The sequence below is a fragment of the Nyctereutes procyonoides genome, unplaced genomic scaffold (assembly GCF_905146905.1).
Source record: "Nyctereutes procyonoides isolate TBG_1078 unplaced genomic scaffold, NYPRO_anot_genome, whole genome shotgun sequence".
NCBI classification, from domain to species: Eukaryota; Metazoa; Chordata; class Mammalia; order Carnivora; family Canidae; genus Nyctereutes; species Nyctereutes procyonoides.
Genome location: NW_026575042.1, coordinates 52,429,386 through 52,445,751, shown reverse-complemented (window position 1 = coordinate 52,445,751; position 16,366 = coordinate 52,429,386). Strand labels below are relative to the sequence as shown.

At 63.0% G+C, this 16,366-nt stretch overlaps 1 protein-coding gene across 1 annotated transcript in view; it reads left to right on the top strand.

Annotated features, from left to right (window-relative positions):
- Nucleotides 1–1,027: 1,027 nt before the first annotated feature.
- The window catches only part of RARRES1 (retinoic acid receptor responder 1), a 41,586-nt gene continuing 26,247 nt past the window's right edge, over nt 1,028–16,366 (top strand). The window contains exons 1-5 of the mRNA XM_055321736.1: nt 1,028–1,336; nt 1,951–2,055; nt 8,890–8,952; nt 9,644–9,824; nt 11,418–11,554. Of these exons, the coding sequence (XP_055177711.1) occupies nt 1,064–1,336; nt 1,951–2,055; nt 8,890–8,952; nt 9,644–9,824; nt 11,418–11,554 (759 nt within the window). The 5' untranslated portion in view covers nt 1,028–1,063. The remainder of the gene's footprint in view (nt 1,337–1,950; nt 2,056–8,889; nt 8,953–9,643; nt 9,825–11,417; nt 11,555–16,366) is intronic.

Below are 16,366 nucleotides of genomic sequence, written 5' to 3'. Positions count from 1 at the left end.
GGAACAGGTGCGCGTGCCTGGGCTCCGGGCCGCCCCGCCCCCGCGCCGTGGGTCCTGGGAACAGGTGCGTGTGCCTGGGCTCATCAGAGCATGCACACCCGGTCTACAGAGACGGGTTCCTCACTGGCGGCCGAAAGTGGGGCCTTGCTCTGGAAGGGGACCTGGTAGGCCGCGGCCTCGGCACCGGACTGGGATCCCCTGGGTTCCGCCCTCAGCTCCGGCCAGAGAGGTAAACCGAGGCACCAATAGTGAGAGCTCAGGCCTTTGCAGAACATTCTGTCCCCGCAGTGGTTCCATCGCCCCTGTGGGTCCCTAAGGGCCTCCTTCTCCGCAGGGTCTCCCCTCCTCCCGACCCCGCTCTTCTAGAGAAGGCCAGACGCTGGCTGACACTTGTCCAGCCTGGGGGACCCTGCTGGTCCACCCCGTGGAGGGCGGGGTCCCCGTGGAGGGCGGGGTCCCCGTGGAGGGGTTCCCTTCAGCGCTGGCTCAGCCCCGAGTTGTGGGATCTGCGGGGACCAGGACGGGCTGCTCCAGGAGGGGCAGCTGAGGGCACGGCAGGTCCATGGGTTGGCCTTCGTCTCCCTTCCTGCCCCAGCAGCCTCGCGGGCACTTCTCACCTGCTCTAGTGGAATCCTCACACCATCCCCACCCCATCCCCACATCCTCCCCACATCCCCACCCCATCCCCACATCCTCCCCACATCCCCACACCATCCCCACATCCCCAAATCCTGTTCCAGTCGTCTTCAGCAGTAAGTGCCCAGTGCAGTGCTGGGCAGGATTCAGGGGGCGGGTCCCCGGTCAGCGGGAAGGCGGGGGGGGGGGGGGGGGGGGGGGGGGGGGGACCCGGGGGCGGAGGGGAGGGGGGCGGGGGCATGGAGGAGGGGAGGGCAGGGGTGGGCAGGGCAGCGGGGGGGGGGACCCGGGGACAGGGGGTAGGGCAGGGAGGGGCGGTGGGGGGGGACCGGGGGTGGCGGGCAGGGGCGGGCCCGCCGCCGCCTTATTTCCGCGAGCGCCCGCGCAGACGGCGGGGAGGGAGCCGGGTCCGTGGAGCGCCGCGTCCATGCCGCCCGCCGCGTCCACGCCGCCCGCGCCCCGCCCCGGGGCCCCGCGGCCCGCCGCCCTGCTGCTGGCGCTGGCGCTGAGTCTGGCGGGGCCCGGGCTGCAGGCGGCGGGGCCGGGGCCAGGGTCGCCGGGGGTCCCCGGGGTCGCCGGGGTCCCCCCGCCCGGGCTGCTGCGGCAGGCGGCGCGCGCGGCCCTGCACTTCCTCAACTTCCGCGCGGGCTCGCCCAGCGGGCTGCGGGTGCTGGCGGCCGTGCTGCGGGGCCGCGCCGCGGTGAGTGCCCTCCGCGGGCGGACCCCCCGACCCGGTGCCGGGCCCCCGCCGACGTGCGCGGGGCCGTGGGGGGCCTCGGGGTGCAGGGGGGAGCTGGGGCGCGGGGGCCTCGGGGTGCAGGGGGGAGCTGGGGCGCGGGGGCCTCGGGGTGCAGGGGGGGAGCTGAGCTGGGGCGCGGGGGCCTCGGGGTGCAGGGGGGGAGCTGAGCTGGGGCGCGGGGGCCTCGGGGTGCGGGGGGGGAGCTGAGCTGGGGTGCGGAGACCTCGGGTACGGGGGGAGCTGGGGCGCGGAGGCCTCGGGTGCAGGGGGGAGCTGGGGCGCGGGGGCCTCGTGGTGCAGGGGGGGAGCTGAGCTGGGGCGCGGGGGCCTCGGGGTGCAGGGGGGAGCTGGGGCGCGGGGGCCTCGTGGTGCAGGGGGGGAGCTGAGCTGGGCGCGGAGGCCTCGGGTGCGGGGGGAGCTGGGGCGCGGAGGCCTCGGGGTGCAGGGGGGGAGCTGGGGCGCGGTGGGGGCGGGGCCGGCGGGGAGCGCACCGCGCCCGGGGTTTGCGCCCGGAGTGAGCCTCGCCGCGGGACGCCCGGCCCTCACTTCCCGGGGACTCTTTTCTTCCTTCCAAGACCATGAGAAACCCACCAGCACTTTGCTTTTCGGTGCCTTTAGTCATCTCCTTGGGAGGAAGCTCAGTAGTTGGCATCTTTCACCAAATAAGCTCCCAGAACCACGTGAGTTCTGTTGAAGTTCCCCTCCCCTTCCAGAAGGGCTGAGCGAGCGTCCTCCCCGTGTCCCCGTACAGCGTTCCTGAATTTTAAGGGCGGGGCGTTCTTCTTGTGAGCAGAACGGGGGGGGGGGCAGTAAATCCACGAATTAGAGGCCCCTATGCCTGGGGAGGGCGAATAGCAGGGAAGCAGGCGTTGACTCCGGGAAAGGTTTACCTGTTTCTGAAGGGGTGTGAGTGCTTCCAACCGGGGAGCCAGGAGAGAGCTCGGTGACTTTCGGGGCCCCGACTCTCTGGGGAGTAAAGTGGTTTCAGGGTTTCCCAGGAATTCAGAGAGTTTTTCCCCAGGCCTGTGCCATCCTCAAACATCCCCCTGAACGGGGCCCACTTTTACGGGTGACCAAGGCAGGCTGGGACGGGGGTGTCTTGTGGCCGTGACCCGACGGGGTCCTCAGGGTGGCACAGGGCCCACAGGGGCGGCTGGAGTAAGGGGGGGGGGTTGTAGGAGCTCAGACTGCACCCCTGCTCTGCCTCCGTGAGCCCCGGGGCCTGGGGAAGGAAGGCCCCGTCTTCTCTGCCGGTTTCCTCATTTGGAACCGAGATGATCGCGCCCTGCCCGGCGCCACGTGTCTGTCGTTAAGAGTCTAGGAGATGGGGGAGGGAGCGGTCGGGAAATCCGCGACGGGAGTTGCTGCTCCGCTGAGGGCGATCCTGAGCATCCGCTCTGTGCGACACCGGCCCTGGTCCTCCTTGGGGTGGGTCGGGCGGAAGCCCCGTTGAGATTGGTCGCGAGGCCTGTGGGCAGGGGCACCTGGGCCAGGGGCACAGACGCAGCCCTGCGGAGCCTTAGGCCCAGTAGCTGCAGGAGTTTCCACTTCCCGGACAAGCACAGGCCCGGTTGTGACGGTTGTGACAGAGGTGGAAGGTGGCACCTCCCCCAAGTGGGTCCAGGTCTTGGCTAAACCCACGCATTTCCAGGGGGAGGGCTCGGCTGTACCCAGGGTCCCGTGCCACGTGCCACGACTCCAGGGTGAGCGGTGCCTGTGCCCGGGGTCAGGTGCAGCCGCGGGGAGCCCCCTCACACCCCCATCCTCACCCCCCCCCCTCACAGACCAGGCCAGGCGGAGTGAGTGGCCCGAGGAAGCCCATTCCGCAGCTTGGGGGGGGCCTTGCGGGGAGCTGCTTGGTTTCTAACAAGCCGTGTGGAGCGTGGTATGGACGTGAGTGGGAGTGGGCTGCTCGGGAGACGCTCTGGGGTCCGCGGTTATGAGCGCGGCGGCGGGAGGAGCACGGCTCTGGCCTGGGCTGCAGCCCCAGGACTCCGGACCCCGGGCCCCGGGTGGAGCCGCAAGGCTTCCTGACCCGATCCACGCGGGTCCTCGGTCCCACAGGACCGTCTCACCTCGGGAACGCTGTCGCCGTCTTGTGGTGAAGTCCAGCGGCGCCGCGGTAGGAAGTGGGGCCGACTTTCCAGAAGAAATCTAGGAGCTAGGCCAGGAGGCCCGTGAGCTCTGGGTGGCTCGCTAGGTGCAGGGAGAGCTCGAGGTGCCCTGGCCCCTGGTGCCACCCCTTCTCCGGCTCCCCCACAAGCAGGGGTGGCCCGTGGCACAGGGTCGTGGCCCGCCGGGCAGGCTGGCACCCACGGCCCTGGGTCGCCCACCGGTCGCCCTGCGGCTTGGTCACCCACGGGATCGCCCCCGCACTTCCTTGCTCGTGTGTTCGGGACACGGAGGTTTTGCCCACACCCCGAGTGCTTACACTGGCGTCCTGTGAGTGTAGTGGGGTGGACGGACAAGGCCATTTCGTCGTCACCCCCGGCAGCTCCTCCAGCGGGGATCATCTGTGATTTCGGAGAGCACTTGGAGTCCGGAGCGAGATCGGCTGCTTCTGCTCCCACTCTTCAGAGCACCTGTGACGGGTGGTTGGCAATTAGGTGGTCGGGGTAGCGGGCGCGAGCGAGTCTGCGAGCAAAACCCGGGCTTCTGGCCTCAGGCCAGCGCCGGGGCCCACGCTCTGGGCACTCAGGACAGCGCTTTACTACGGGAACCTTCCCTGTGGCTTCCCAATCCTTAGTTCGCTGGAGGAAGCCTCCTCGCTGCTGTTACCGCGTCACAAAACAGGGGTGATTTGCAGGAGGAACCTGGTGTTTCTGGGGCCTTCCCCGGGCCTTGGGGAGGAAGCATAACGTCCCCACAGCACGGGCACAGATACACGCCCTCCCACCCTCACAGGCCTTGCTTGTGCTGAGAAGGCACAGGTGCACCGGGGGTCCTCTCCCTCCCCCCTGCCCCCCACAGGTTCCCCCGGGGTCCCCTCCCCCACAGGTGCACCTGGGGTCCCCACCCACCCTCCCCCACAGGTGCACCCTGGAGTCTCCGCACACCCTCCCCTACAGGTGCACCTGGGGTCTCCACCCACCCTCCCCCACAGGTGCACCCAGGGTCCCCACCCACCCTCCCCCACAGGTGCACCCAGGGTCCCCACCCACCCTCCCCCACAGGTGCAACCCGGGCCCCCTCCCGCCCTCCCCCACAGCACCCACCTGGTCTGCAGGCTCTGGCTGCAGGTCTGGCGTGGGTTGGGAAAGGGCCACCTGGCCCCGATGGCAAAGTCAGGCCTCGGCCGTCCTGGCGCCTGGCCCATCACCCACGCCAGCTGCGCCCAGAAGAGCTGGGAAGTAGGACTGCTTCTGAGCACCTGGTGATAAACGCGTGGCCAAGGAGGCCTCCTAGCAGGGCGACGTGTGATGGCAGCTCGCTGGTGGTGGGTGCCCTGCGGCCGGGTGCCCCCCTTGGCAGCATGCCTGCCAGTTGCTCGTGCCACTCCCCAGGGGACCCCCCCCCCCGCAAGGGCCCCGGAAGCAGCAGAACCAACACTGGGTCAGCGACATCCAGGGCTGGCAGGGCCGTGGGCATCCGGCCTCCCGCGGAGGTAGAGGGGAGCCCGGGGTCATGCTGCGGCCCTTTCCTCTCGGGTGGGGACCCCTAGCCGCGTGGGCTTTGCCGTGCTCTGCGCTCTGCTGTCCCCCAGCAGGGTCTCCTGGGACCCCACGGCCCGGCCCGTCTGGCGGTCACCGTCCTTCGTCCCGTGGACGATCTGCCCCGCACGGAGCCCAAGGAGGCTCGGCCGCCGCATCCCGGGTCCTCCCGCCCCTGGCCCGGCCCCACCGGACCGCCCCTAAGGGGCTCTCCCACCTGCGCAGGCAGCCGCTGGCCTGGCCTGTAGGGAAATCTGATGGCCTGTCCCCAGCCACACCCTGCCACAGACGCCTGCCGCGTGGAGCCGCCCCCAGCTCTCCCTGCTGCCTCGCCACCCCCTTCCCCCCCCCCGCCCCCCTCCCCTCCCCCCCTCCCCCCCACCCTGCTCCCCCACCTCCGGCCGCCCCTGGCTCCCCACCCTGGCTTTACCCGGCTCCCCTGGATTCCCCCTCCCGCTCTTGCCCTCCCCAGCTCCCCCCAAGCACCCCCCCCACCCCACTCCCCCCAGCTCTCCCCGGCTGCCCCTACCCCCTGCTCCCCCTACTCCCGGCTGCCCCCCCAGCTCCCCCCTTGTGGGACTCTCTCCCCCCCCATGGGATTCCCTCCCCCCCTGCCTGTTGCAGTCCCCCCACCCGCTGCTCCCCACCAAGGCCACAGGGGCCCCAGCCTAGGAGAGGCCGAGCTGGCCTGCATTTCCCCAGAGGTGGTTTCCTCTCCTGAGCTCCAGGTGGGGGAGCTCCAGGTGGGGGCACTGCCTCCGGGGTGTGGGGCTTCCTGGGGATCCTTCCCCCCAAGTCCCAGCAGCGTCAGGGCTGTTAGGCGCCCCGGGCGAGACCCACAGGTCCTGTCCCTCCGTCCTGCCCCTCCCCTCCGTCCGCTGCTCCAGCTCCTGGGCCCAACTACAGGAGTCACGCAGCCCGTGTCCCGGAGGGCGGCCTCACAGCGGGCGGCTCTAACTTCTTCCTTAAAGTGTACTTTTATACTTTATAAAGCCTTTATTTACTCATTTATTTTAGAAAGTGTGCATGAGTGGGGGGGACGGGGGCTCCCTCCTCAAGCCCACCCCCCCCACCAACCCTGATGTGGCTGCGACCCGCGACCCTGACCTGGGCTGGAAGCGGCCGCCCCCAGCCACTGGGACACCGCCGCCCCCAGTGTAACGTCTTTCCGTGGCAGAGCAGCCACGGGGCAGTGACGGGGCAGGCGTGGACGCCCCAGGAGTCCGCGTGCGTGCGCTGCTGCCTGCAGGTGTGGCCGCGGTGCCCCGGGGTCGAGCTGCTCCCCCGCACAGGGTGGGCCTGCGCCAGCCGGGCCCTGATCTGGGTGCCGGGGACCCTGTGGCCCCCGCACGTCCAGTCCCGCTCTGCCGCTGAGCCCAGGCAGGCCGCGGGCCTCGAGGGCCATGTCCTCGGCTCCCACTCAGCCGCCGGCCGCTCCCGCCCCTGCTGGCTCAGCCCTGGGCGCAGGCTCCGGCGCCGTCCCCGGGCTGCTGCAGAGGAGTCCCCTGGCCCAGGGGGATCCGGACCGCAGGCCCCAACCGGGCGTGCGGGGGGCTCTGGGGGTGGCCCGGCAGGCCCCAGTGCGCTGCAGCCGCGGGGCCCACCGGGAGCTCAGTCTGCACCGGGCCTCCGCCCGCCCGCCCCGGCCCGCCCTGGCTGGCCTCGGGGAGGCCTTCCGGCTCCCTGCAGGGCTCGTGCCGCGGCCAGTTCCCGGGGCTCTGCTCCGCAGGGCTCCCACCGGCCTCCCGTCTTGGCTTCTGGGTGCCCGTGTGGTCAGAGGCGGTGGCCGACGTCCTGACCCCCGCAGCTGCACTCGGCGTCCCTGGAAACGTGGCCCGCGGCCGCTGGGTCAGGGACTGACGTCCCGGAGGAAGGCCCTTAGACGCTGAGCAGAGGGGTGCGGGGTGCGGGGCTGCGGGGCTGCGGGTCCGCCTCGGCCCAGGCCGTGGCCCCGGGTCCCGGGATCGAGGCCGCATCGCGCCTGCTGCTGCCCCCGCCTGGGTCTCTGTCCCTCTCTGGGTCCCCCAGGAATAAATAAAATCTTAAAAAAGAGCAGAGGCTGAGGTGCCGCGGCCACAGGCCGCTGTGGGAAGCGCGGTTCTGCGTGGTCCGGGGCGCAGCCGGACAGCCCCGAGATCTCCGGCTGACCCGGCACCCCGTGGGCCCGGGTCGGGGACCTTGGAGCAGCTGCCCAGGAAGCTGGTCCCGGGCCTGGCGGTGTCCCTGCCGGGCTGTGGGAGCCCCGGGGAGAAGCGCGGCCTCCCCATGTGCACAGCCGCGGCTTCCAACCCACCGCGTCTCCCGTGGGGGTTGCTGTGCCCTGGGGCGTGGGTCCGGCATCGGAGGGGTTAGGGGGGGTTAGGCGGGTCACCTGCGGTTCCGGAACGCTCCTTCCCTGGGGGAGCCAGCCCTGTTGACGCTGTGCCCAGAATCAGAGCGAGCGCTTCCGGAGAAGAGCTAGTCAGCACTTAGAGCCACTGCGGCAAGCTGTGCCCCAGGGATTCCCGGATTCACGTGGCCGTGGCCGTGGCCGTGGCCGTGGGGCTGTGGCAACCCCAGGGCGGCCGCAGAGGGACGACGGTTTGGCTCCGTCCCGGGAGCAGGACTTGCAGATTCCCAAGCAATTGGGATTTGTTTGCCAGGCTCCTCAGACCTGATCCCACTAAAGGGGAAATAAAGGCCTGAGTTTAGAATGTGGAGTGAGGACGTCGTGCTGAGTCCCTTTAGACTGAACATCTTTACTTTTTTTTTTTTTTTAAAGATCGGATTTACTTATTCATAGAGATGCAGAGAGACAGTGAGGCAGAGACACAGGCAGAGGGAGAAGCAGGCTCTGGGTCTCCAGGATCACGCCCCTGGTTGCACCCCACGGCCTCCCCCCTCACCGCCTCCCCCCAGGACCTCCCCCCACAGCCTCCCCCAGGACCTCCCCCCACAGCCTCCCCCCAGGACCTCCCCCCTCACGGCTTCCCCCCCCCACGGCCTCCCCCCAGGGCCTCCCCCTCACGGCCCACCCTACGGCCCCCCAGGGCTTCCCCCCTCACGGCCTCCCCCTCACGGCCTCCCCCTCACGGCCTCCCCCTCACGGCCTCCCCCCAGGGCCTCCCCTCACAGCCCCCCAGGGCCTCCCCCCTCATGGCCTCCCCCTCACGGCCCTCCTCACGGCCTCCCCCTTACGGCCTCCTCCTCACGGCCTCCCCCTTACGGCCTCCTCCTCACGGCCTCCCCTCACGGCCCCCCTCACGGCCCCCCTCACGGCCCCCCTCACGGCCTCCCCTCACGGCCCCCCTCATGGCCTCCCCCCCCACGGCCTCCCCCCTCACGGCCTCCCCCCCCACGGCCTCCCCCCTCACGGCCTCCCCCCAGGGCTTCCCCCCTCATGGCCTCCCCGTCACGGCCCCCCTCACGGCCTCCCCCTCACGGCCTCCCCCTCACGGCCTCCCCCCAGGGCCTCCCCTCACGGCCTCCCCCCAGGGCCTCCCCCCAGGGCGGCCTCCTCCACCCTTCTGCCCCCCACCTGAGGCCCGTAGTTCGCTCCCGCACACGCACACCGGCGCCCCTTCCCCGTGAGCACCCCCCCCGCCCCCCCACCGCTTCCCTTCCTGGGCCCTTCCTGAGGGGCGTCTCGCTAGAGCGGGAGGCTCAGGGGCGGACCGGCCTTGCCAGCTTTTCTCCTGGTAAAAGGTCACGGATTCTGGGGATCGAGTCCCGCGGGGGCCGCTCCCCCCCCCGCCCCGCCCCGCCCCGCCCGGCCCGGCTGTGCGTCCGGGAATGAATGAAGAGGATCCTCGCAGGATCACCTGGGCCTGCGCGGCGGCCACGTGTCCCGGGGTCGGGCTGCCGCTGAGGCCGCGTCTCTTGCAGGTTGACGCGCGGAGGACCTGCCGGGTGGACCTGGAGTTCACGGCCGAGCGCTACGGCCCCGAGGTGAGCGGCGGGGGGGGGGGTCCCCGAGGGCCGGCGCCCGGGGTGCGGGGGCGGAGGGCGCGGGGCGCGGGCGCGGGAGCCCGGAGCTGCACCCCCCCCCCCCGCAGCCCCGCACGCCCGCGTCTACACCCCAAGGCGCACAGGCGCACAGACGCACAGACGCCCTGGAGCCGGCCCCGTTCCGCGACGTCCCCGCCCTCCCCTCGGATCCAGACCCTGCGGTGATCTCGGTGATCTCGAAGGTTCGCGGAGCCAGGGCCGCGGCGTCGGGCCGACGTGGACGTGAGCTCAGGGCCCGGCCCGGGCGGGGTGAGAAGCCGTGGCTCGTGTTCACGGGGAGCGGCCTCGTCCCCCTCGTCCCGAGTCCAGGCCTGACGTCAGCCTGACGTCAGGCTCGCGTCACACGTCACGTTGGCGCCCGGCGTGCAGTGAGCGCCTCCCGCCTCGAGGCCGGGACCGCGTGGTCCGCTGTGCACGAGCGGGCCCGCGCCCAAGTGGCGGCGTCGGCCGGCAGGACTGTGCGCGGCTGCCGGGGGTGAAGGACTGTTGTCGTCCCGGCTCTGGCGCGCAGACGTCCCCTTGCACAGCCAGGCCCCTGCGCGTGCTGCGCCCACGCGTCCGTCCTGCCCCCCGCGGGCCGCGGCATGCTGGCCTCGGGCCGCCCTGGTTAGCGCCACCGTCTTCCTGGCAGGCCGACGGACGTCTGGGGAGATGCTCGGCTCGAGTGGTTTTCAGGCGTCAGCAGCCCAGGCCGGCCGTTAACGTGACTTGCGCTCGGTTCATGGAGACGAGCCGGAGGCGGCGGGAGGATCTCCTGCTGTACAAGCGCGCCAAGCGGCTCCGAGCCCCGCCGGGGGCGACCAGCATGCCCGGTACGCTCACGCTCACGCTCACGCTCACGCTCACGGTCACGGTCACGGTCACGGTCGGGCGCCCCTGTTGAGGGGCCATCGTCACGTCCCACCCCCTCGCCTGCCCCTGCAGGACGCCCCCGAAGGGTCGTAGTGACATTCTCCTGCTCCTCGGTGCAGGCGGTGCGGTGACCCCCCCGGGGCGGGGGCTGTGCGGGTTTGACCTCCGGCTTCCACCCAGACGCGGGCCACGGGCCACGGGCCACGGCCGGGAAGCGCCCAGGCCGCCGGAGGAGGTGGAGGAGGTGGAGGAGGTGGAGGAGGTGGAGGAGGTGGAGACGTTGCCCGGAGGAGGAGGAGCGCAGGGGCCTGAGGCGCCGTCTGTCTCTAGGTCGGGACCCCGAGCTGGGGCCTTCGGGGAGCTGCAGCCCAGCGCAGCTGACCCACTAGGTCGGGAGCTAATGGGAGCTAATGGGCGGTGGCGCCGTCCTGGAGGAGTGAGGCCCAGCTCCCCGCCCCCCACCTCCACCCCCGCTCCCGCCGCCAGGCCAGGCCAGGCCAGGCGCAGCCCTTACTGGCAGATCCAATTTGCAAAACCGCAAGAGTCCTCTCCGGAGGCGGGGGCGGAGGCGGAGGCGGGGACGGGGACGGGGACGGGGACGTGGGCCCGGGTGTTGAGCCTGCATCTGCGCCCTACCCCGCCTCCCCGCCCACCTCCCCCTCCGCCCGCCTCGCTAGGCCTCGACTCTGAGGGCCCTGTGGTCTCTCCGCTTGCCCAGACTAGAGTTCCAGGGACCTGCAGGCAGAGCGCGGCCCCTTGCCTTCCTAGGTTCAGAAGCCTGGACGATTCTCCTAACGGTGCTCTGACAGCTCAGCTCAGTCCTGTTCCTAGGGATTACGAGGGACGGTTCAGAGCTTTAGTTGCAGGAGAATTTGCTCATGCTTAGGACTGTCCGAAACAAGTGGGCTGATGACTGAGGCTTAAAATGTACGATCACTTCAGGATTTTTTCCGCGTTAACATTAGCTGGAGAAATGAACTTTGATACCTTCTCCTTAAAACACAAAGTTTACAGAACTTACTGTGGCACGAAGGTCCAAAAGCTTTTTTAATAGAGGGCATCTTTCTATTTTTTAAAAGATTTTATTTATTTTTCCATGAGAGACACAGAGAGAGGCAGAGAAACAGGATCCCTGCGGGGACCCCCATATGGGACTTGATCCTGGGACCCCGGGGTCACGCCCTGGGCTGGAGGCAGACGCTCCACCACTGAGACACCCAGGCGTCCCCTTTCAATCTAATTTTAAAATGCTTCTCAACTAACAAGATTTTAGATCAACTTTGAGTATCGTTGCAGCTCTGACTTTGCATTAATACGACACGACAAATAGCCCTTAATTTTGTTAGGGTAGCCTTGCTCAGCAGGACAGGTTGGAACACATAAATCTCCATGTGAAGTGGACACAGATCAGAGCAGATGACACATCTGGCGCCAGAGACAACTGAGTGGCTGGCCTGTGCTCCTGTGTCCTTACTGAGACCCACGACACTGTCCCCGAGATGCCATAATGATAACGTGAGAATGTGTTGGTTCTTCTCCACCCCCCCCCCCAGACAGTCACGGATGGATCGATCCCTCCCTGAGACCTATGTGGGATTTGGCTTTTCTCGGCAGCTCTTACGTGATGTGGGAGAGGACGACACAGACGTTACACTACTACATGGCGCAGCTCAGCAGTGTGAACCAATGGGTGAGCAAAACCCTGAGAACCAGTCCCCGTCCCAAGAGCTACAACCAGTGCAGTGTCCTGAGACTGAATTAATGTGCATTTCTGGTTTTCCGGCAACAGTTTTACTTGCTTTTGACTCAGAGAATCTCCCCAGGCCTGCAATGGCCCAGGTCTAGTTCTAGAGGCGGTGGATGTAGCAGCGAACAGAAAACAGGGCGTCGTTCCACCCCCCCCCCCCACCGCCCCCGGAGTTAATTCTGCTGAGAGAAGATCAAGACTGTGGGCGGATAAACAGTTAATATGGAGCGGATGGTGGTGGTAGGAAGCGCTCTGGAAACCACTGGGGAGAAGGGGATGCAAGGGATCGGTGGGATCACGACTCCCCTTGTCTCGAGTAAGGCCCCTCGGCTTTGAGGGGGGTGGCCGTGGAGCAGAGGCCCCGGGAAGCGAGAGAGCCGGGCCTCCGTGAGCGTGAGCGGAGAGTGCGAGGGCCCGGGGACCTGAGGGCAGCAAGTGGCCTGCGGGCCGGGGCATGGCAGAGGCGCTTCCGCGACTGCCCCAGGGTCCGCGAGGGTGCCAGAAGGTGCGATCACAGGGAGCCCAGGTCCCGTAAGGCCTCCCCGGCCGGGAAGAGCCCTCCCTTTTACTCTTTAGAGGGTTTTCGCACGGGAGCGTCGGCATCTGACTTAGGCCCATCGTCTGGCTGCTGCGCTGCGAACAGCCCTGGGGAGACAGCAGCGGAGGCGGGGAGATGAGCGACGCCCTGCAACGACCTAGGCAGGCCGGGGGGACTGGCCCGGGTGGCAGCAGCGGGCTCACCCGCCGATGCGCCGGTACTGAGTGTGTTCAGAGGGCACAGATTTGCCCATCGCCCAGTGCACACTTCTCACAACGAATTTTCATTCTTTAAGTGTAGTTGACAGTCAGCGTTCGGTCAGTTCCAGGCTCGCCGCCGCCGCGGGTGTCCACGTGGGCACGCTGGCCAGCGCTCCCTGCACACGCGTGGCCGCCGGTCCCTGCGCCGCGCCACTCCCGTGTGGCAGGCTGTATCCCACGGGCTGCGCTTTCCATCGCCACGATGATCGATCGATCGATTGCTTTCCGACCGCGGGTTCGCACCTCTTGACTCCCTTTGCCTGATTCACCCATTTCCCCGGTCCCGCGCTGGGCACCGTCGGTTCTCTGGATCCGCGAATCCGGCCGGTTGGGTTCTTATGCTCCCCATGTGAGTGAGATCCTGTCTGTTCTCCGCCTCACGACTTCCTTACTCGGCGCACCTCGGTCCGTCCGGAGGCGGCCAGCGGCGGGACCCCCGGGGCTCACAGCCGAGTCTCTTCCACTCCCGCCTGCCGCCTGCCTCGCCCTCCCAGCTGCGTCGCTTTCACGTCTGGTTACTTGCAGAGTCCTTCACGCAGGGCCCCGGGCTGTGTTTGCCTTTTCCGCGGGGCGTCTCCATGTTCTCTGCCTAAAGAGCAGTTGGCGGAACCAGGGGGTTGCGCGTGTTTCTATTCCGAGGGTTTCTGCGGGGCCTCCCTGCCGGTTCCCACGCGGCTGCACGGCGGCCTTCCCAGGGCAGGGCGCGATTGCTCTCCTCCTCTTCCTCGCCAGCACGCGGTCTCCGGCCTCTCCGAGCTGCGAGGTGCGAGGTGCGAGGTGCCCTCTCCTTGGGGTTTGCATTTGCATCTCCCTGATGATGAGTGAGGGGAGCGGCTTTTCATGTGTCTGTTGACGTCTGTTGCCTTTGAAGAAATGCCGCTTCAGGGCCTCTGCCCGATTTTAATGGGATTGTTGGTTTTTGTTGGGCAGGAGCGTTGTTGAGTTGAATGAGTCCTTTATATACTTTGGACATACTCAACCCCTTATCTGAGAGATCATTCTTGAATCTTTAGTCAGTAGGTTTTTTGTCTTGTTGAGGTTTTCTTTGCCGTCTTAGACTTTTTTCTGATGGTGCAGTCCCAGGAGTTGGTTTTTGCTTTTGATTCCCTCGCCCCAGGAGACGTAGCCACAACTATGCTGCTAAAAGCAGTGTCCAAAATATGCTGCCTGTGGGGGGTTTTTTTTTAGGAGTTTTACGGTTTCGGGTCTTGGATCTATGTTAAGTCTCTGTGTGTGGTGTGAGAAAGTGGTCCGGTTGCTCCCTTGTGTGCATCTGTCCAGTTTTCCCAGCACCCTTTGTGGAAGAAACTGCCTCTTCCGCATTGTACGTTCTTGACTCCTCTGTCATGGATCAGTTGACCGTGTGGGTAGGTGTGGGATTATTCCGGGGCTCTGGATTCTGTTCCATTGGTCCGTATGTCTCTTCCTGGGCCGGGACCATCCCACTTCGATGACTGTGGCTTTGCGGTGTGGCTTCACTGGAATGGTGGTATTTCCAGTTTTGTTTTTCTTTGTCAAGACTGCTTTGGTTCTTTGAGGTCTCTTGCAGTTCCACACAAGCTCGGGATGATTTATCCTAGCCCCGTGAGTAACGCTATTGGTATTTTTATAGAGATTACATTAAATCTGTGGGTTGCTTTGGGCAAAAAGAACATTTTAACGATGCTCTTCCAGTTCATAAGCATGGGACGTCTTTCCATCTGTTTGGGTTGTCTTCACTGCCTTTCAGCAGTGTCTTGTCAGTGTCCACGTCTAGGTCTTTCACCTCCTTGGTTAAATATATTCCTAGGTTTTTTATTCTTTTTGGTACAAGTGTCAGTGAAATTGTTTTCTTGATTTCTCTTTCTGCTACTTCACTTTAAGTGTAGAGAAATGCAACCGATTTCCATATATTAGTTTTGTATTCTGGAGGTTTACTGAACTCATTTATTCTAATCATTTTTTGGTGGAGAGTCTTTAGGGTTTTCTATATATAGTATTATGTCATCTGGAAATAATGAAAGTTTCGCCTTTTCCTTACCAATTTGGATGATTTTATTCTTGTCTGATTTGCTGTGGCCAAAGTCACAGAGGTTTCTGCCTGTGTTCTCCTCTAGGATTTTGATGGGTTCCTGTCTCACAGTAAGATCGTTCATCCATTTTGAGTTTATCTTTGTGTGTGGTGTCAGAGGATGGTCCATTCTTTCATCCTGCACGTGACCGTCCAATTTTCCCAACACCGTTTATTAAAGAGACTCTCCTTTTTCCAGTGAACAGTCTTTCCTGCTTTGTTGAATATTAGCTGACCACAGAGTTGAGGGCCCATTTCTGGGTTCTCTATTCTGTTCCATTGATCTTTGTGTTTGTTTTTGTGCCAGGACCACAATGTCTTGATGACCACAGCTTTTAGTACAGCTTGAAATATGGAATTACAATGCCTCCAGCTTCGGTTTTCTTTTCCCACCTTACCTTGGTTATTCTGGGTCTTTTCTGGTTCCACACAAATTTTAGGACTGTTTGTTCCAGCTCCATGAAAAATGTCGGTGGTATTTTGATAGGGATCGCACTGAATGTGTAGACTTCTCTAGGAAGCATAGACATTTTAACAATATTTGTTTTTCCAATCCATGAGCATGGAATGTTTTTCCATTTCTTTGTGTCTTCCTCAATTTCTTTCACAAGTGTTCTGCAGTTTTCAGGGGACGGATCTTATACCTCTTTGATTAGATTTATTCCTAGGTATCGTATGGATTTTGGTGCAATTGTAAATGGGATCGATTCCTGATCTCTCTTTCTTCAGTCTCATTGTTAGTGTATAGAAATGCAACAGATTTCTGGGCATTGATTTTGTATCCTGCCACATTGCTGAATTCCTGTATGAGTTCTAGCAATTTTTGGGTAGAGTCTCTTGGGTTTTCCACATAAAGTATCATGGCATCTGTGAAGAGTGAGAGTGCTGCAAGTAGGGCTCCCAGGACTATGTTAAATAGAAGTGGTGAGAGTGCACATCCTTGTCTTTCTCTTGATCTTACAGAAAATCTTTCAGTTTTTCACCATTGAGTGTGATGGTAGCTGTGGGCTTTTCTGAGGCGTGTTTCCTATAAACCCACTTTATTGACAGTTTTTATCGTGAATAGATATATTTCGTCAGATGCTTTTTCTACAATCTACAGAGATGATCATGTGGTTTTTATCCTTTCCCTTGTTGAGATGATGCATAATGATTGATTTGCAAATGTTGAACCACTATTACATTCTTTGAATAAATCCCACTTGTGTTGAATGATCCTTTCAGTGTATAGTTGGTATCAGTTTGCTAATGTTTTGTTAAGTATTTTTGCATGTATATTCACTAGAAATACCACTAGAAATATTGACCTGTGGTTTTCTTTTCTTTCTTCTTTTTTTTTTTTTGTAGTGTCTTTATCTGGTTTGGGTATCAGGGTAATGCTGGCCTGATTCTGACTTTTGTTGGGAGTTTTTATTACTACAGATACAATTTTCTTACTAGTAATTGATCTATTCAAATTTTTTATTTCTTCCTGGTTCAATTTTGTAGGATTGTATGTTTCTAAAAATTTATCCATTTTTTTCTAAATCTATCCATTTATCCATTTTTTCTAATCCATATATCTATTAGACACATTTTTCTGTGTCTACTATTTGGCACATACTTTTTCTTAATATTTTCTTCTAATCCTTTGTATTTTTGTGGTGTCAGTAGTTTTTCTGCTTCATTTCTGATCTTGAGTCCTCTTTTTTAAAATTGATGGCTCTATCTAAAGAGTTCTAAATTTTGTTTATCTTTTCAAAGAACCAGCCCTTGGTTTCACTAATCTTTTTTATTGTTTCTTCAGTCTATATTTAATTTCTTTCTGCTCTAATTTTTATTATTTCTTTCTTCTACTAGCTTTGGTTTTGTTTGTTCTTTTTCTAGCTGCTGTAGGGGTAAGTTTGTTGTTTGTGATTTTTCTTATT